The following is a 20,409-nucleotide window of genomic DNA, read 5'->3' on the forward strand; positions in this document are numbered from 1 at the left end:
GGCCCTGTGTGTGCCCTGAACTGCAGGCGCAGTCTGAGACTAAAGGGAAGGAAGGAGACATTGCAGACTCTTAGAGTGGCTGGAGCTGGACCTGACCCTGGTCTAGTCTCACCCCTATCCGCTCCTGCTGGCATCTGACACCTGTCTGCCAGGATTTCCCCAACTTTGGGCAACCTCCAGGCCAGGAGCAGAATGACCAGGGCCGGGTATTTTTAGCAGAGTTACAGGCAGCTGCCTGGAGGGCGCTGAGGGGGAGGTGGTGCTGACTTCATCCTTTTCCTTCTCTGGGCCTGTATTCCCTCCCCAAGGTTCAAGCTGCCCCTCTACCTGCACCACACTGCCAGCGGGCCTCCCTTCCTTGCCCCCTCCCCCAAACAGCTCTCCAAGGGCCCCCAGGGGCTCAGGTGTCACTAACCCTCATCCTGAAGGGCAGGCTCATCAGGTGGAATCTTCAGCTGCCAAGGGCAGGGATGAGAGTGGGGAAGGACCTGGTGCTGAGGCTAGAAGGCTGGATTTAGGGCCCCTAAATTCTAGCTCAGATACCAGCAGGTGGGGAATGGGTGACATGGGCAGTGAAGGGTGAAGTCTGTCCAACCTGTAACTGGTCTGCTTGCTTGGGCGACAGGCCAGGACTGGGAGAGAGGGAAAGGAGAAATCACTTTTAAAGGGCCAGACCTCAATTCTTCCCTAGTGGGGACTTGGCGCACTTGGCTGGTCGGGGCTTTCCCCCTGGCCCCCACCCGTGGTGGCACCCTCCACCTCCATCGCCCTCCTCCGCACCATTCACGTGCTCCCTTTCCTTCTCCCTTTTCCCTCCTTACCTGCCCCCCTCCTCCCCAGCCCCCCCCCCGCCACACACACACACACACACACACACACACACACACACACACACACACACACACACACACACACACACACACGCTCAGACCGGGCTGTTGTCTGCGGAGTCTGCCCCTGCCCCGCCCTGGCGGGTGAGGCGGGAGCTGGGTGGGTGTGAGGTTCTAGGAGGAGGGCGGGGAATTCCCCTCGGGAGAGGGGGACGGACATGTCAGCCCCCGGACAGCGCAGCCCTGAGCGAGCGCGGGGGTGGCGGCGGGGGCGGGCAGAGGCTTAAATAGGCGGCTCTGGAGCCCGGACCCGGTGCGGACCGAGAAGGCAGCGACTGCGACAGCGTCGAGTGTCCAAGCCTGGGTCTGCGAGTGGATTGTATCCGAGCCCGGGACCTACCTAGTCCTGACCGCGTCCGTGTGTGACTGGGTAAGTGTCCTGGCAGAGCGGGGTGGGGGTGGTCTCACCGTCTAGGATGAACGAGTCAGGAGGATGGGTCACAAGTTAGGGCGCAAGGACCTTCTGCGGCATGTCCTGGGCCCTGAGCATCTTTCTTGACCCGTGGTCGGGCAGGCGCGTCCCGGGTCCAGCTTCCCACTCCATCTCCACCGCGGCTCACGCGGCCATCTGGATTCCCGTTCCCCAGACGGCGTCCGACGCGATGACTCTGAACGGCGGCGGCAGTGGAGCGGGCGGGAGCCGCGGTGGGGGCCGCGAGCGCGAGCGCCGTCGGGGCAGCACACCCTGGGGTCCGGCGCCCCCGCTGCACCGCCGGAGCATGCCTGTGGACGAGCGCGACCTGCAGGCGGCGCTGGCTCCGGGAGCTCTGACAACGGCCGAGGCTGGGACTGGGGCCCAGGGTCCGAGGCTGGACTGGCCCGAGGGCTCCTCCGACTCGCTCAGCTCAGGAGGCAGCGATTCAGACGAGAGCATTTACAAGGTGCTGCTGCTGGGGGCGCCTGGCGTCGGCAAGAGTGCTCTGGCGCGCATCTTCGGTGGTATAGAGGACGGGCCTGAAGCAGAGGCCGCAGGTGAGGGGCTGGGAGGGACTGTTCAAGGGAGGGGCGAGCACAGGGTTAGGACTGGGAGCTACAGGACTGGGGACCAGGGTTAAAAGCAGCAGATAACAACGGGATTCTGAAGACACTTTGAGAATCTGCCTCTACCTACCCCTTTCACAGATGGGGAAACTAAGGGAGAAGGTACCCCAGCCCTTAGTAGGGAAAGAAGTGCTTAGAGTAGTAGAAGGGCATACGATTAATTACTCTGTAGTCTGGGGACAGGATATCCCTCCCTGCCAGGATGGGCAAGAACCCAGCCAGAGGGAGTTTCTAGGAGAGGAGTCCTAGGTAACCAAGGTCCCCAGGGGATGTCTGTTCTAACTCAGGCCACTGTGGTCAGAACCACCCTGGGTCTCAGGCTACAGGAGGGCAGGGAGCACAGGAGTGGCTACCCAGGACATTGCTAGCTTGGGGAAGGGGTGCCTAGGTGGAGGCCAGGCACACCGTGCCCTCCAACCCCCCATTTCTCAGCCCTGTCACTTCTGTTGCTACATAGCAGCCATCAGTGGAGGAGAAGGTTAGGAGGGCTCTGGGGAGGAGTTGAAGGGTGTGGCCAGAACAGGAAACCTGGTGTATTGGAGGAGGGCGGCTCTTGGCAGCCAGCAGGTAACCTGACTATTGGTCTCCTGCCTAGGGCACACGTATGATCGCTCCATCATGGTGGATGGAGAAGAGGCAGCGCTCATGGTCTATGACATTTGGGAGCAGGTAAGATGCAGGCTGAGACCAGGACAGGGTGGGATGGGTGAGCTGAGGGTAGGAACCTGCTGGGAGTGACAGCCTTGTAGCTGGGGCGTGAGGACTATTGGGTAAATATGTGTCTGTGTTCCCTAGGATGGGGGCCGCTGGCTACCTGGCCACTGCATGGCCATGGGAGATGCATATGTCATTGTGTATTCAGTGACGGACAAGGACAGCTTTGAGAAGGCCTCAGAGCTTCGGGTCCAGCTGCGGAGGGCGCGGCAGACAGAAGACGTGCCCATCATCCTAGTGGGCAACAAGAGCGACCTGGTGCGCTCTCGTGAGGTCTCCTTGGATGGTGAGCAGGGAGTGGGTCAGAAAGGGAGGGAGATCCTGGCTGGGCTGTGGTCCACTCAGTCTTGACTCAGCTCGAGTCCCTGGGGATCATCAGTGGCTAAAAATGTTTAGGAAGAAAACTCAGGGAGATGGGGGAGAGCTTCTGCCCTCCCACAGGACTCCCAAAGACCTGAGTGCTGGGGAAAGGACCAAATGAGCTAGGGGAGGTGAAGGCTGCTGGACGCTGGGCTGGGCCACCTCAGAGCCCTCCTTTTCTGTCTTCTTTGTCCCTGGCCTGGCATATGAGGGGTGAGGAGAGTGCAGGGAATCAGGCCAGGAGTTCAGAGCCTGGATTCCAGGCCAGGGCCAGTCTCAGCGTAGTCTTGCCCTTGGGGAGCACCCCTCTCTTGGACTCAGCATCATCCTCTGTGGCCCCCAGACCTGAGCCCCGCAGAGGAACCAACCGTGACTTGGTGATGTCCCCCCTATTCTACCCATCATTCATCATGATATAACATCAAGCCATAAAACACTAAGCTGTTCAGCAAAGTTTTCATTTTGTTGACTACTACAGCACTTCCATTTAAATATCAAACTTCAAATTATTTCAATAAATGAGTCTCCTTTTGTGGGCCTCTGTGAGCTCCTTAAATGTGGGCACGCTCTGCCAATTGGGTGACCCAGTGATGCCTGGGCCCCTCTGTACAGGAGCTGGTGTCTTTGTGTTTCTGGGGAAGACCCAGGGATGTGGTAGCTGCCATGGGGCGGCCAGGGTTTGAGTGGGCTGCTCACCCCCCGCCCCACCCTTTGTTTATTGACTTGTGCCTGTCCGCACCCACACCAGAGGGCCGGGCCTGTGCCGTGGTCTTCGACTGCAAGTTTATTGAGACGTCGGCTGCGCTGCACCACAATGTCCAGGCGCTGTTTGAGGGTGTCGTGCGCCAGATACGCCTGCGCAGGGACAGCAAAGAGGCCAACGCACGTCGGCAAGCGGGTACTCGGCGGCGAGAGAGCCTTGGCAAGAAGGCGAAGCGCTTCCTGGGCCGCATCGTCGCTCGAAACAGCCGCAAGATGGCCTTGCGTGCCAAGTCCAAGTCCTGCCACGACCTCTCCGTGCTCTAGGTCCTGGGGCACTCACCGTGTTGTGCAGACAGATGGGCAGATTGGTGGGCTGGCCCAGCCAACTGCCCAAGGTGCCCCAGGGCTGGCTCAGACTCTGGGTATCCCCCACCTCATGGTCATGGACAGAGAGACAGTGCTGCCCAAGGAGGTGGCTCCCAGTGGCCATCAAGGGCTGGGCCCACAGAGATGCCTGTGCAGGCCCATGTGCATCCACGCAGCAGCCTGAGCCCAGCCTGTGGAGCAGGCCTATGAGTGGGGAGAGGACTCTGCCTTTCTCTACACCCGTGGTGTGCATGCCCTGGAGGGAGGCTGTTCAGTGCCGTGGCTATTTGTTTACATGCAGATTTTTGTAATAAAGACTATTTCCTGATAGGTCAGGGCTGTTGACTCTGTGTTTCCTTTGATTGGGGGGCTGCAGGAGCAGGAAGGTTTCCTGAAGTTGAGGAACATACAAGGCTGGTTCCTGAAGCCGCCCCACCCTAGTGTGTGGCCTTGACTATTCTAATGTTTGGGCCCAGATATAGCCAGCTGGGTCAGAGGGGCAGGTGTGGGTGGGGACCTGGTTGGGGAGTCTAAGCAGCAGGAAGAGACATGAATCCCACCCAGCCCGTTATCCAGATTCTTCTGAGCTGGAGCCTGGCATTGCCTAGCTGATAAAAGGCTCAGTTACCCCACTGTATGTAAGGGAAATGGAAGCTGCCCAAAGGACCACGTCCTGCCCCAGGTGTCATGGCCAAACAAGAACCCTGGGTCCGGCTCCTGGGCGGGTGTCTCTGCCCTGCTCCCCACTGAGGGACTGGAAATCTGCTGAGGTGGAGTGGCTGTGGAAGACTTCTGAGACTCCCTGGCTAGAGAAGGAGGCCGCTGGTTTGTTAAGGCTGGGATGAGGAAGGCGCACTCAGGCGGACTTGAGTCCACATGTCTCCCCACCTCCCGGCTGAGGCTGGCCTACTAGGAAGGGAGTGGGGGGCGGAGGACAGGGAGGGTTCACTGTTCTCCCCGCTGTGAGTGGCCAGGCCAGAGCATCCCATGCTCCGCATTGGCTAATGTGGGAGCAGGTCCCTGGAGCCCTCCTTTCCTGGAAGGAGAGTCCTTGCATTTGCGCATAATGGAGGTGTGCATCTCCCCACCACCCACACCTGGGAAGAGGAGCCTTCTGGGCATTGGTGCCTGCTAGGAGTTTTCCCGCATCATTTCAGGAGGGAGCATCCCCATTCAGCAATGGCAGACAGGGGACAGAAGCACTTGCCCGAGGCCACACGGGCAGAAGTGGCTGAGTGGGGACTGGTATATGTCTGCCCACCTTGGGAGACCAGAAGCAGCCTGGGGCAAGGCTGGGGACAGTTTCTGAGAAGGTTCCAGGCCAGGGTCCATACATTTTTTTTTAAATTTATTTTTATTTTAATATAGCAGTTTCTTATTAGTTATCTATTTTTATACATATTAGTGTATATATGTCAATCCCAATCTCCCAACTCATCCCAACACCTTCCCCACCCCTGCTTCCCCCATTGGTGTCCATACATTTGTTCTCTACATCTGGGTCTCTATTTCTGCCTTGCAAACGGGTTCATCTGTACCATTTTTCTAGATTCCATATATATGCGTTAATATATGATATTTGTTTTTCTCTTTCTGACTTACTTCACTCTGTATGACAGTCTCTAGATCCATCCACATCTCTACAAATGACCCAGTTTCGTTCCTTTTTATGGCTGAGTAATATTCCATTGTATATATGTACCACATCTTCTTTATCCATCCATCTGTTGATGGGCATTCAGGTTGCTTCCATGACCTGGCTATTGTAAATAGTGCTGCAGTTAACACTGGGGTGCATGTGTCTTTTTGAATTATGGTTTTCTCTGGATATATGCCCAGTAGTGGGATTGCTGGGTCATATGGTAATTCTATTTTTAGTTTTTTAAGGAACCTCCATATTGTTCTCCAGAGTAGCTGTATCAATTTACATTCCCACCAACAGTGCAAGAGGGTTCCGTTTTCTCCACACCCTCTCCAGCATTTGTTGTTTGTAGATTTTCTGAGGATGCCCATTCTGACTGGTGTGAGGTGATACCTCATTGTAGTTTTGATTTGCATTTCTCTAATGATTAGTGATATTGAGCATCTTTTCATGTGCCTCTTGGCCATCTGTATGTCTTCTTTGGACAAATGTCTATTCAGGTCTTCTGCCCGTTTTTTGATTGGGTTGTTTGTTTTTTTAATATTGAGCTGCATGAGCTGTTTATATGTTTTGGAGAGTAATCCTTTGTTTATTCGCTTGCAAATATTTTCTCCCATTCTGAGGGTTGTCTTTTCATCTCATTTATAGTTTCCTTTGCTTTGCAAAAGCTTTTAAGTTTCATTGGGTCCCATTTGCCCCCTCATTGGGGGCAGGGCCCCTGGTCAGCTCTGCAATTCCCTCAAGGTCACCTGAGCTGGCTCAGTCTTTTCTCTCCTTCTCAGAGGCACAAGACAGTACATTTTCCCAGCCCGGTCGGTGTCCAGGGGCTAGTGTGAGCACTTAGGGAGGCTCAGGGGATCTCACAGGCTGCTGTCCCCCCACCCCACCCCCTGGTCCCACTGGTGGGTGGTGTGGAGCCCTAAGTATCCAGTTCAGGTAATGCACTGCTCCCCTATCCTGCACGTGCCACCTCTAGCTCCTTATCTTAGTTCCACAAGCCACCTGGGAGCTGCCAGGGCCGGGCAAGGGCCAGATCATTACTGGGTCCCTGATTCTTGCTCTGGAGGGCTTCCCAGTCTGATGGAAGAGACAGCCAATGACAACCTGGTGTCCTCTCTGTGTTGATAGAGATAGCACTTGTCATGGGGGCGTGGGTGGGGGCCAGATATTCCCACAGGAGAACGCTGAACAAGCTTGGGAGTCCAGGGAAAAGTTCCCGGGAGAGGGGAATATTTGAGCTGAGTACTGAAGCCGGAGCAAGTGCTTAGCAGACAGATGAAGGGGTGGGAAGGGCATTCCAGACAAAAGGAACAGAGTGGGCCAAGGCAGAGCTGCACATGCTGGTACGCAGCAGGGAGAAGGGGGAGCGAGTCTGGAGCCACGGAAAAAATAGTCAGGTCCAAACCCAGAGGGCTGAGAAGTATCCACTGGGCCGTGTAGGGGTGGGACAAGCGCCAGGTCGATGATCTCCCCACCCCCTGGGGCCGGCGGTCATGGATGCTGAGCAGCCCCCAGCTTTCCAAAGTCAATGAGTAACTTGGGGGGCTGGGCAGGGCCAGGCCTGCTGCTGTGGGCCCAGTGGTGTTTTCCACTCCTGAGCGAGCATGGCTGGCCCGCCTACCTGCTCAAGTGTCCGCCCTGCCCTGTTCCACCCGGTCCGGCCTGGCCAGCACTCCCTGTAGAAAGAGTTCTCTCACCTGGAGGCTGGACCAAGGAAGCCAACCTCAGGCACCGGCGGGTGAGGGTCTGGGAGTGGAGGGTGGGCAGGGCTGAGGCTGGTGTTGGTGGTGGGGGAAGGAGAAACACTGCCCTGTCGTCCAGGGAAGAGTTCCCGGGACTGGTTGGCGGGGCTGTCTGTGCTCTGTGCGCCCAGCTCCGCGCTAACTGCTGGAAAATGCTGAGACGCGGGCAGGGCTCCTGCCCCGCGGGGACTCCCCCATGGCTGAAGGATGGCAGTGGGCGGTAGAACAGTCCTGTAGACCCTGAACCCTGAGTCCTCTGTTCCAGGAGGAGTTCTCCTGTGGTCAAGTCTTCCGTGACCTTGGTCAGGCTCTGCCCTTCAGGCCTTGCCGGCAACGTGAGGCGACCACAGGAAGTGGCCCTCAGAGTCGTCAGGGTCTTTCGAGCTTCAAACTTTTGTGACTTGGGGTGCTTCTGGGAAATGACCACTTTGGGATCTACGAGCTAGGGAGGCCATGGGGGGAAGGAGACAAAGATATGGAGGTGAAACTCCCATGGAGACCCTTGTGGGCACAAGAATGAAGAAATGCAGGGCAGCTGGGCCTGGGGGTCTTGATGGGCCTGGCCAAGGAGCTGGACACTACCCTGCAGGCAATGGGGAGCGGCAGGCCCTTAAAAGGGGAGGAAGAGGAGGCCAGTCTGTCCTGAGGGCCCTCTGGCTATGTGTATGCAGTGGGCTCAGGCAGGGGACAAGGGCGGGGGCAGTGTCCAAGTGGGTGGGAGGGGGAGGGGCAGCTCTGAGAGTTGCTGGTCCAGCTGAAAAAGGAGGGACCGTTGTACCCCATGGGGCCTGGGGAAGCCATGGCCCCGGGGCTGAGGGGGGATGAGGGGAGGAAGACTTCCTAGACAGAGGAACCATCTTGCCCACTGATCTGGGCTGGATCCTTACTGCCATGTCCCTCAGGCCCATCCTGACCATGGTTCCTGCCTGGCTGTGTCTGCTTTGCCTCTTCATCCCCCAGGTGAGCTGGGCCCTGCTCCTCACCCTCAGATCCTAGCTTTGGTTGGTACCCTCGCCCGCTACTCTGCCTGGACCAGTTGCACTGACTATGGATGGTAGTGTTTGGGGGATGGTGATGAGGGCTGGCTACAGGCCTGTTGTGGGGTCAGGAGGTCAAAGGCCAGGGGGTGGATGGGCTAAGGTATGGCCAGGCCCAGGGAAGGGGCAGAATTCCCCTTCCCTGTCAGGTCCCGGCCCCCACGGCAGGAAGGTACAGCTTGCTGACGTGGTGAGAATCCTCCCACAGGCTTTCCCCGGGGCCCAGCCTGCAGAGGTGTATGTGGACGTCCCGGAAAACTACGGTGGAAATTTCCCTTTGTACTTGACCAAGGTGAGCCTGAGATATGCGTGGGCTGCCCTCCCCACAAGTCCTGCTTCCCCTACCTCCAGCACTCCTTTCTCTTTCTTGCTCTGGCTTTCTTTCAACCCTGCTTTCGAGACAGTATGTGGTATAGCGTGAATGACTAATAAGATTTTAATCCCAGAAGAAAGTAGAGCTTTAAGTTTAAGGATGAAGTGATGGAGGGGGGGTTTCAAGCTTTAGAAAGTAGGTCACAGAGTATAGAGAGCATCAGGCACAGAGAAAGGAGCCCTGGCTTTGAATTTCCACCCTGTTCCTTACTGGCTTTGTGACCTCAGGCAAGTGCCAACGCTCTCTAAGCCTCAGTCTCCCCACATATAAAATGGGGCCATAAGATGGAGCGGGCATCCTCCAGGTCCGGCCCCCACTCTCTTCACCTCTGTTCTCTCCTCGCCAGCTACCACTGCCCCGTAAGGAGACTGAGGGCCAGATTGTTCTGTCAGGAGACTCAGGCGTGGCAGCTGAGGGCCCCTTTGCTGTGGATCCACAGTCTGGCTTCCTGCTGGTGACCAGGGCCCTGGACCGGGAGGAACAGGCAGAGTACCAGCTACAGGTACGACTGGGCCAGGGGTAGGAGAAAGCCACCAAGGCAAGGTGGGGCACTGACTACCCTTCCCTGCCAGGTCACCCTGGAGACAGAGGATGGACGTGTCTTGTGGGGCCCGCAGCATGTGCTTGTGCACGTGAAGGATGAGAATGACCAGGTGCCCCATTTCTCCCAGGCCATCTACAAAGTTCAGCTGAGCCAGGGCACCAGGCCTGGTGAGTGCCCAAAGCAGCCAGCTCACAGCAAGGTCAGGTGGCCACTGATGGGAGAACAGAGAGTAAAGAGATGGCCATAGAATTGGCATAGGGACAAGGCAGTCAGGGTCCAAGTCGCCCCCTCCCATTTCTGTCCCATCCTGCACCCTCCCTATCGCACTGAGGGTCCACAGGTGAGTTCCATCTACTCTTGGCCTCAGTTTGCTCATCTATGAAGTGGGGTGAAGAGCCATGGCTCACCTTCAGGATCCTGATATGATGATGAATACAGAAGGAAGACCCAGGGAGAGATAAAGGAAGCTTGGGAGACTCTCCCCACCCCTTCACCCCTAATGGTGAACCCTCTCCACACATACCAGGTGTCCCCTTCTTCTTCCTTGAGGCTTCGGACGGGGATGCGCCAGACACAGCCAACTCGGATCTTCGATTCCACATCCTGAACCAGGCCCCATCCCAGCCTTCCGCAGATATGTTCCAGCTGGAGCCTCAGCTGGGGGCTCTGGCTCTCAGCCCCGAGGGTGAGCCTGAGCTGGGTGTGAAGAGGCGGGAGGGTTGGGAAAAGCTGGGGAAGGTTGCATGTGAGCTGCAGGATGGGTTGGAGCTTGAGAGATAAAGCAGGCGGAAAAAGTATTCCAGCTGGAGAGAGCAGCAAGGCAAAAACATGGGGGGAGGCAGGACCATGCATGGAGAGTTAAGGAATGGTGTAGATGGAAGTGCCTCAACCCTACATTCTGCAGACTTGGGCCTAAGAGACAAGGATATGAGAGACCTGAGGGGTTATGGCCCAGGACACTGCTGGGAGACCTTGGGAGTGATGGCAGGAGAGACCTGGACCTGGGAGTTCAGACCAGAGGCACAGGTCGGGGAAGGAAAGAAAAGCCAGTCACACACCCACTCAGCCAGCCACCCATTCATCCATCTACCACGCAAACGTACATACAGTCCATCTATCCAACCGTCCATCCACATGCCCAAATCCCCATCTTTCTACCCTCTCAAACCCCCATCCATCCACCTAGTCAACTGTCCATTTATCCAACCGGTCATTCACTCATCTACCTATCCACCCGTTTACCGCCCCCCATCCTGGTCATCCACCTATCCAGTCTATCAACCATTCATTGTGTGGACAGATGTGGAAGTGATTTTGCAAACGGTCAAGTCCTGGTCGGATGCTCACAATGGTGCTAAAGGTCCCTCTCATCCATTGGCCAAGAGAGTATCCTGAACACATGACATATGCTTGGCTTTGTGTTTGGTACCAGGATGCACTGGCCCCCTGTTCAGCTGACCACCCTGGCCCTTCTAGGGAGCACCAGCCTAGATCAGGCTCTGGAGGGGCCATACCAGCTGTTGGTACAGGTCAAGGACATGGGTGACCAGGCCTCGGGCCACCAGGCCACAGCCACCGTAGATGTCTCCATAGTAGAAAACACCTGGGTGCCCCTAGATCCTGTCCACCTGGCAGAGAATCTCCAAGTTCCGTACCCACACCACATTGCCCAGGTGAGTAAGTGGCTGTTAGCAGCTGAAATAACCCCATGGATGGTGTAGCTGGGCCTGAGTCTCGTGGAGATTTGGGGGGGTGGGTCTGGGGCTCAACTTGACCCCCTGTTCCTCCCCTACCTATGCTCCTCCCTCCACTGTCCCCAATAGTTCTCAAGATGGAGTGAGCGTATCAGGCCCTGGGACCAGGCCCTTAGCTCCTCACCTGCTATCCTCTGGCAGGCGTGGCTCTGTGCTCTGACCTCCTGAGCTGACCCCAGCCTTCCTCAGCAGAACAGCTGCCACCTCCTTGCTGCCATGGGGATTGTCACCCAGGCCAGGAATGTCTCAGGCTCCTCGAGGAATGCCCTGGGGTCAGGCCCAGCCTGAGAGGGCAGAGAACAAAACAACCTGGTCATCCAGGCACTTTGGGCAAGATCCAGGCTTGGACCAGGGCAAGGCCACCGTGGAGCTGTCACAAGTGCCCTGAAAGAAAAGGACCCTACCTGGAGCCCAGAGAGGGCAGCAACTTGCCTGGGGTCACAAAACAGTTGGGGCCCAGGCTCCCTACCCAGGAACAGTTGGAATATAAGGGCTGACATGGGCTATTCCTGCCCCTCGTCCTGGGGGCCCTCAATCTGTGTCCCCCTCCCAGGTACATTGGAGTGGGGGGGATGTACATTATCACCTGGAGAGCCAGCCCCTTGGACCCTTTGATGTGGACAAGGAGGGGAAAATCTACGTGACCAGGGAGCTGGACCGAGAAGCCCAGGCTGAGGTGAGGTGAGGGGGAAGCCAGGAGGACAGGCTGAGGGGTGCTTGGTCCCCGTCCAGTGGGCTTCCGGGGGTGTCACATCCCCCACAGGCACTGAGGCAGAAGAGCTGGAGCTGGCCACCAGAAGGGAACCCAGACCCAGGCCAGTCTGGAGCTGCCCCTGGTCTTCATCTGAAGCCCTCCACTGCCCGCTATAGTACCTGCTCCGGGTGCGGGCTCAGAATACCCGCGGCGAGGACTACGCGGCCGAACCTCTGGAGCTGCCTGTGGTGGTGATGGATGAGAATGACAACATGCCTGTCTGCCCCCCACGAGGCCCCGCAATCAGCATTCCTGAGCTCAGCCCCCCAGGTGGGCTATGAGCCTTGTCGGGGGTGGGGGAGGGGTGAAGTCCCTGTGAGCTATCCCATCTTGCTCTCCTCTGGGATGGGACAAGCCCCAGGTCCCTATATCAATGTCTCACCCCCAACACATACACACACATGCACACACACACACACACACACACACACACACACACACACAAGAAGAGTGGGTGACGAAAGGCCTCGAGGCCTGGCTGTGGTCCCATCCATGTGGGTGATGTCTTCGCAGGCACCAAGGTGGCTAAGCTTTCGGTAGAGGATGCTGATGCCCCCGGTTCCCCCAACTCCCACATTGTGTATCGGCTGCTGAGCCCCGAGCCTGAGGAGGGGGCAGAGGGGAAAGCTTTCGAGCTGGACTCCACCTTGGGCAGTGTAACACTGGGGGATGCCCCCCTCCAAGCTGGCCAGAACATCTTGCTTCAGGTGCTGGTCATTGACCTGGGAGGAGCAGAGGGCGGTAAGTGCCCTGAAGGTGACCAGGGATCCCTGACCCCTCTGTTCCCACCCTGGCCTCCCCAACATGCCCTCCCCTGCCTCAGGCCTCAGCAGCACCTGTGAGATTGCAGTCACGATCACGGATATCAATGACCATGCCCCTGAGTTCACCACTTCCCAGGTAAGCAGGAACAGGGGAGGACACCTTGAGAAGGTGCTAACGGGGGGGCTCACAGCCCCTCCCCATCTCTCCAGATTGAGCCCCTAAGCCTCCCTGAGGACACAGAGCCTGGGACTCTGGTGACCACACTCATGGCCACTGACGCTGACCTTGAGCCTGCCTTCCGCCTCATGGACTTTGCCATTGAGGCAGGGGATGTGGAGGGAAACTTCGGCCTGGATTGGGAGCCAGTCTCTGGTCGTGTCCAGCTGCGACTCCTCAAGGTGAGGGGCTAGGGGTGGGGGAGTGGCGCACACATACACGCATTCATGCACAGGGTGCCAAGCCGTGGCCCACACAGTGACCCGGGCCCCACTGGTTCCAGAACCTCAGCTATGAGGCAGCTCCAAGTCACAAGTTGGTGGTGGTGGTACGGAGCGTGGCAGAGCCGGTGGGGCCAGACCCAGGCCCTGGAGCCACAGTCACCGTGACTGTGCTGGTGCAAAGGGTGGTGCCACCCCCTCAGTTGGACCAGGAGAGCTACGAGGCCAGTGTCCCAGTCAGCACCCCTGCTGGCTCCCTCCTGCTGACCATCCGGCCCTCAGACCCCATGAGCAATCCCCTCAGGTGAGCCAGAAGACCAGCCCCTTAGCTGGGCTGGACCACCCCTGCTTCCTCGGATGATCCCAGGGCCTCAGAGGGAGCTCACATTATCTACAGCCTGCAATGTTCCTCAAACATTAATGTGAAGGTTGTGACCCCTGGTGGGGATCAAGGCTGGATGGAGAGGGGTGTTTGGACCCCGTGAGGGCTCAGACGTTGCTTCCGCATACTGTCCTGGACCAGGCCCTCTGCCAGCTGCCCGCCCAGACTGCAGCACCGGGTGCTGTTCCCAGGCTCTCGCTCTATCCGGCCCCTTCGTAGGCTGACCTGGGAATAGTGGAAATGAGTCAGGCCCCCCAGGCTCTGAGAGTCCCTCCCTCGGCCACAGTATCTGTGGTTTAAGCCCTGCCCCCCAACGAGTCTGTTAAGCTGGAGCGAGATCACGGGCACTGCTGCTGCCCTCAAGTCACAAAGGGCATGTGGAACTTGGGCAGATCACATGACCCAGAAGGTCTCTGGGCAAGACATCATATGTGGTCCCTGCCTCCCTGCCCCATCTTCTTTGACCCTCAGGTTCTCCCTGGTCAATGACTCAGAGGGCTGGCTCTGCATAGAGGAGGTCTCCGGGGAGGTGCACATAGCCCGGGCCCTGCAGGGTGCACAGCCTGGGGACATGTACACAGTGCTCGTGGAGGCCCAGGATGCAGGTATGGCCAGGCTGTGGTGGGGGCCTCTGGGAAGGTGAGAAAACCTAAGACAGACAGGCAGGGCGAAGCTTCCTCCCCAGCGCCCTTGCTGGCACCCGCTCTGCTCCAAGCAGGAGGGATGGGCAAGGGGCTGCGGCCAGTATACTTCTCTGAGAAGGCCTGGCCTCTGCCTCCCCTCTCAGACCACCCTTCCCTCCAGACACACCTGCCAGCCCCCAACCTCAGCCCCGGAAGGCCTCTCAGGGTGTCAGTTTCAGACACAGGCTGGGAGCAGAGGGGGTGGGACTGGGGCGTGGGGAGGGAGGGCCAGGGGCTCTCCTGGGGCAGGCGTGCCAGGAAGTGAGCCTGGATGGGACGCTGAGGTCAGGTGGGGAGGACTCTGAATGCCATTTTGACAGGCTGAAGAGCTGGCCCAAGGGCGGGTCCGTCAGGAAGGCAGGTTTCAGCTCTGAGCTGGGCTGTCCTGTGACAGGGGTGAGCTCATCTATAGTCAGGGCATTTCCACATTGTTGGGCCCTGGCACCAGGGGCCAGGGTGGGGTGGGGGGACAGTGAGAACGAGCTTGGTATCCAGAAGGGCACAGAAAGGCCTGGCAGCTGTTTAGATAGTGAAGGGGGTGAAGTGCATTGTGAGGGAGAGGGGATGGAGAGGAAGGGGTCAAGGGGAGGGAGGGGGCGTGGAAGGGGACTCACAGGGTGAGACTGATGGGCTGTGGGGAAGGGGACCAGGCCAGGGACTCTGAATTCACCCCACCCCCAGAAGGGCCCAGGCCAGCTCAGCACTACCTCCTCTGCAGATGAGCCAACGCTGAGCACCTCTGCGACCCTCGTGATCCACTTCCTGAAGGCCCCTTCTGCCCCAACCCCGACTCTGGCTCCTGAGCCCTCCAGACACCTCTGCACACCCCGCCAGGACCGTGGCGTGGTTGTCGGTGGACCCAGAGGGGACCCTGACCTGGCCGGCGGACACGGTCCCTACAGCTTTGCCCTTGGTCCCAACCCCACGGCGCAGCGGGATTGGCGCCTCCGGGCTCTCAATGGTGTGTAGTGGGGGAAGCAGGGAGGCTGTGGCCAAGGTGGGGAGTGGATGGCGCTTAGAAGGGAGATGCCATGGGGCTGGGCCTCGGGGAGCGGGCTAGTGACTCTGATCGCTGCTTATGGTCCCAACAGGGTCCCATGCCTACCTCACCCTGGGCCTGCATTGGGTGGAGCCACGCGAACACGTAGTCCCCATAGTTGTCAGCCGCCATGACCGGGTGTGGCAGATCCAGGTCCGAGGTGAGGCCGGGCTGGGGTGCAGCCAAGGTCAGGGGCCTGTGGTTCCTGAGGGAACCCCTGAGATGCAGGGGGAGGAGCTGGGCAACACATCTACGGGCTCATAAGGACAGCATATGCCTGAGTACACCTGCATATGTGTGGCTGGGCGCACAGACTGCAGTGCACACAGGCACGTGCACAGAGGAGCTTGCATCCCCCTGCCACACGCATGAACACAGCGTATGCACCAAAACCCACATACTGGCCAGCTGGGCTGGGCTGAGGGCTCTGAGGAGCTGGGGAGCCCGCCTCCACTGCCCTTACCTTCCTCCCCTGCCTCTCCCCAGTGATCGTGTGTCGCTGCAATGTGGAGGGGCAGTGCATGCGCAAGGTGGGCCGCATGAAGGGCATGCCCACGAAGCTGTCAGCGGTGGGCATCCTCGTGGGCACCCTGATAGCAATAGGTAATGGAGGTTGGGCTCCTGTGTGGGGGAGGGCAATGGTGGCTGGAGCCACAGCCTCTGGATAAACAGTGCCTCCCGTCCCATGGTGTCCCCACAGGGATGGAGAAGGAGCCCCCCAACTCTTCTAGTCATTATGCTGTTGCCTCCTGTTATCATAGTCAAGATCATCCTCATTGATAACAGCATTTACTGTTACTGCTACGCATTAACTGTGTATCAGGCCTTATGCCAAGCATAGGATTATTGCGTTGAATCCTCCCTACAACCCTGTGGCGCTGGCATTTCCCCATTTTCCAGATGAGGTCACTGATGCTCAGAGAGGTTAAGTGATTTGTCTGAGGTTACACAGCCAGGGTGTGGCAGAGCCCAGCTCTTTCCAGCCTAACTCTTTCAGTCCAAGCCTCCCTCTCTCTCCCCTTTGTTTCTTTAGCCCCTTAAATTTTGTTCCTGGCTGGTTTTCTTTGCTGGTTCTAGCACATTGCTACAGTGTGCCTTTCTCTCAGAGGTCCGTGGGAACAACTCACTGGCTCCCAGATGATCCCCACCCAAACTGTTCCCCAGAGAAAGGGGCCTTGGAGGCTGGGGTGTTCTGGCCCTGGTGAGGGCTGAGCAGGCCAAGCAGTCAGGCTCCTTCAGGCACCGGAACCACAGAGTCATACCCAGCCCAGCCTTGGGGATGCTGTCTAGGGAACTTTGCTGCCTTATTAAATCAATACCAACAGCAAGGAGTCCCTAGTGATAGACAAGTTCTATGGCCCTTTCGGAGGGCTGATCTATCCCTCTCCGGCCCCTCAGGCATCTTCCTCATCCTCGTCTTCACCCACTTGACCCTGGCGAGGAAGAAGGACCTAGATCAGCCAGTAGACAGTGTGCCCCTGAAGGCGGCGCTTTAAATGGTCCAGGCAGCCCCTGCTGGGAACTTGGCCTCTGGCTCCATCTGAATCCACTGGGAGATGGCCCAGCACTCCAGATCCACGAGGGCCAGGACAGGGCAGAAGCCCCTTCACCTGCCCTAGGGTGGAGGCAACATCACCAGACGTATCTGCAGAGCCTGCACACGGACTAAATGGGCTGCCCGTGGGAGCACTTCACATGGCTCATGTTTGTCCAATAATAAAGCCTCGGAGAACTGGGCGTGGGTCCTAGAGGACTGTGGGCCCATGTCCAGGTGTCCATGTGCATGTGTGCATTATCCATGTCCACCTGCCCTTTCATCCCTTCCCCATCTCTGGCTGCACAGAAAGGGTGTGGGGGCTTGAGGGATGAGCCTGGGGTCCCAGCGGGGAAAGACACAGGGGCATCATATGGGCTCTTGGTGAGATCCTGAGGCTAGAGCAAGGTGGGTCATTTCTGTGGGCATTCGGAGAACACTGGCTGCAGGCCCTGCATGGGTTAACTGTCCAGGTGATGGTTGAGGAGGGTGTCCCTGAGAGTGTTATTTCTGTGTTTGCCTGGATATCATCTTTGCTCTGGGGGGGTGCACCTTGTGAGTCCATGTCCTGTACTCATGTGTGAGCATACTTGTGTCCAGTCTGCAAAAAGAGAAGGGGGAATTATTCAGATGGACACCACTGGGGTGGAATAGGAACCCTCGTGCTCACCCTGCCCCTGCCTCAGGTGAACCCCTTCCCCTGGCCGAAGATGAAGCCATGGCCCTGGTGCTAAGCCCTGACCGCATCTCCAGACTGACTTCTGATCCCTGACCCTTGACTGACCCCAGACACATGCTGATCCCCCATGCCTTCATCCCAACGGTCTCTGGGGAGCCGGGGTGGGACTTGTTGTCCCAGGCACCCTGAGCTGATGATGGTAAATCACGGGGAAGGGAGAAAAACAACCTCATTGGGGCCCAGGCCCTATTTTTAGGAGATAATCTCTTCACTCCTGGCAGATTCTGTGGGATGGAGGCCAAGCCCAGCCAAGAGAGATGGGGCAGGCATCCTGGCTGGCCTGGGGGAGCGTGGGAAACTCAGCCTGGATCCCCAGCCCAGGGAGAGACCCTGAGGCTGATCCCAGCCACTCTGGGCCCAGGTCCCCTCTCCCCACCCACACCCCCATCCTCCACGGGAGGTTCTGCTGACTACTGTGGTCCAAGCAGAGCTTCCCGCCCCTCTCCTAGGATCCTCTGCTTGGCCTGTACCCACTCAGAAGTCTTCAGGGTGCAAAGTTCTTCGAAAGCAGATCTCATCTAATCTTTCCGTCAACCTACGAGGGCAGGCTTATTGGCCCCATTTTCCAGTGAAGGATCTTGAAGGTCAGGGAGATTAAGGGCTGCTGCTGGGAGTCTTAGAAGCAGGGCACAAGGTGAGACTGTCTGGTCAAGGTTTATCTTACTGCTCCAGCAGTGTCCACAGCCTTCAGCTGGGCTCTGCTCCCATGAGATCCCCCAGAAGAGCCTTAGAGAGCACTGAGGCCAGCAACTTCTAATCAAGTTGGAAAAGTAAATCACAAAGAGGTGGGGAGACCTTCCCAAGTTCATCCAGCCAGTGGGATGCAGCACCTGAGCTGGAACCCTGGAACCCCTGCTTTCTGGGTCCTTGTTCTGGATAGATAGATAGGCTAATAGGTGGGTGAGTGGATGCATGGATGGATGGGTGGGTTGGTGGATGATGGATGGGTAGATGGGTAGATGGATGGATAGGTGGTGGTGGTGGGGGTAAATGGATGGATGTATGGGTTGGTAAGCAGGTAGGTGGAACCCCAGCCAAGGAAAGGATGGATGACAGGATACCAGGGCATATTAAGGCATCTGCCCCAATTTGAGGGTTCCTTCCTTAGGCCTCCAGACCTCAAAATACTTTCTGCTTGTGGGGCTGACAACAGGGTCCACAATCCCCAGTTTTCCTGAGCATTTGTGGACATAAGCCTCTCCTGCAATCCTCAGCCCCTTCTATAGAGTAAAGTGAGGGTCATAGAGGGGCGTGGCTTCTCCCGGGTCTCAGAGGGAGAGAAACAAGAAGCTGGTGCTTGTTTGTGGGCTTGGTGGTAGGTCAGCAAGTGCTTGTGCAGATTCGCGCTAGTGAGCGGGCCTTACTCTGCAGGCAGCGGGGCCTGGACCCTGCGAGGGCAAAGTGGGGGATAACTGGTGGCTCAGTGTGGGCAGAAGAACACGTGATTCATGCTCTGCCTCATCCTTGCTGTGTGTTCCCAGGTGAGTCTCGTTACCTCTCTGAGCCTCGGTTTACTTGTTGATAAAATGGGCTGGCTCAGATGGAGTTGTTGAGAGGACTACGCGAGATAATCCCCCCAAAATGTGTAGCACAATGCCGGGCACACAGCAGGAGCTCAATCAACATGGCTTTCCCTGGTCCATGGAGTGTGGGGAGAAGTTACCTCAGATGCCTATAGCCACAGACTCTCACACACTCCCCATGGGCCCCATGGGCCCAGGCTTTTGCGGGGCGGAGTGTGGAGAGGGGCCCCAACTCCAGCTCTCACACGGCCCTGGAAAGACATCTGCCTCCAGCCTTGGCTCCTTGCCAGCTCCAAGGCTCTCTCTGGGTGACGCTGAGGGTTCTCATGGGGTTCAGACTGGTCTGGAGGCTCCCCCCGTTGGGGAGCTCATGGTCTCCCTCTCCCAGGCTCCTTCCAGAGGCACAGGGCCAGATCAAAGGGACCCAGCACTGAGGACTGGGAGGCGGGCTTGGAAAGAATGTAAACATGAGGATATTTTTAAACTTTTTCCAGCTCCAGAGATTAGGGCTCTTGAAGCAAGAGGCCCAGAGGTCAGTCCGGCCCTTGCTCACAAAGGAAGAAACAGTCTTGGGACCTCAGAGACCCCCCACCCCACTCACATCTACCAATACCCATCCTAAGACTCTAGCTTGGGCCTCAGGGCAGGAGTTCTTCCTCTGATCTCACCTCCAGACGTCCTGCTGCTGCGGGGTAATGTGTCTCTAATGAGGGGGTCTCAGGGACATGTGAGGACCCAAAGGGTTGAGGGGTTTTGGGGGCCTACCTGAGAGCTAGTGCTAAGAGACTGAGCCTGGAGACACCATGGCAGCCCTGTCACTCCATCAGGTGTGCGTGTGTGCCTGTGTGCACACGCATGTGTCTATGGGTGTGTAAGTGTGCGTTAAACTCTAGTCTGCGTGGTGTAAGCATGCGAGGAACCCATCCCAGCCCCTTCCTTCTTCCCCCTCCCTAGCATACCTGGCCCCTTCCCCCTGGGACTCCTTGGGTCAGTGGGGGACATGGGGGGGCAGGCAGGAGGTAGGCTTGAGGGTCAAGGAGAAGAGAACAGGCAAGATGAGGAGAGCAAGCGTGCTGCGAGGGGTGAGGAGGCTGGGGGAGGAGCTGGGTCCAGGTCTGAGCCATGCAGTGAGTCAGGCTGTGAGAGCTTCAGGGGCCACCGATCTGGGGACCGCAGAACTCAGCCTCATCTCCCTTAATTACCCCCAGGTGTCACAGTGACTCAGGAACTTGGATGCAAGCCTCCTTAGATCTCCCTGCTTCAGATATCGTGGTGACGCTCATCCTGGGTTCCATGACAACAGCCTCTTCCCTCAGAGTGATGCAGCCACCCTTGCACACCCATGTGACGCAGTGGAGCACACACAGGAGTGTCACAGGGAGACTCAT

At 57.8% G+C, this 20,409-nt stretch overlaps 2 protein-coding genes across 3 annotated transcripts; both read left to right on the forward strand.

Annotated features, from left to right (window-relative positions):
* Positions 1-936: 936 nt before the first annotated feature.
* On the forward strand, positions 937-4,405 carry RRAD (RRAD, Ras related glycolysis inhibitor and calcium channel regulator). Of its 2 annotated transcripts, none has more exons than XM_029237855.1 (5): positions 937-1,260; positions 1,478-1,862; positions 2,527-2,600; positions 2,727-2,931; positions 3,754-4,405. In XM_029237855.1, the coding sequence occupies exons 2-5, from the start codon at positions 1,493-1,495 to the stop codon at positions 4,029-4,031; spliced, it is 927 nt and encodes a 308-aa protein (XP_029093688.1). In that variant the 5' UTR covers positions 937-1,260; positions 1,478-1,492; the 3' UTR covers positions 4,032-4,405. The 2 variants fall into 2 exon arrangements, with proteins under 2 accessions (XP_029093688.1, XP_029093696.1); XM_029237863.1 differs by having other exon boundaries at positions 1,405-1,862; positions 3,754-4,403.
* A 2,907-nt stretch (positions 4,406-7,312) lies between these two features.
* On the forward strand, positions 7,313-17,017 carry CDH16 (cadherin 16). The gene is made up of 18 exons (XM_029237877.1): positions 7,313-7,453; positions 8,360-8,417; positions 8,703-8,786; positions 9,214-9,369; positions 9,440-9,578; positions 9,938-10,096; positions 10,888-11,084; positions 11,719-11,841; positions 12,036-12,189; positions 12,433-12,660; positions 12,743-12,819; positions 12,894-13,082; positions 13,184-13,425; positions 13,975-14,108; positions 14,905-15,147; positions 15,278-15,385; positions 15,712-15,828; positions 16,624-17,017. The coding sequence occupies exons 2-18, from the start codon at positions 8,373-8,375 to the stop codon at positions 16,719-16,721; spliced, it is 2,493 nt and encodes an 830-aa protein (XP_029093710.1). The 5' UTR covers positions 7,313-7,453; positions 8,360-8,372; the 3' UTR covers positions 16,722-17,017.
* The last annotated feature ends 3,392 nt before the right edge of the window (positions 17,018-20,409 follow it).

The sequence above is a fragment of the Monodon monoceros genome, unplaced genomic scaffold, assembly GCF_005190385.1.
Source record: "Monodon monoceros isolate NGI ecotype Baffin Bay Population unplaced genomic scaffold, NGI_Narwhal_1 Super_Scaffold_10, whole genome shotgun sequence".
Lineage (NCBI taxonomy): Eukaryota > Metazoa > Chordata > Mammalia > Artiodactyla > Monodontidae > Monodon > Monodon monoceros.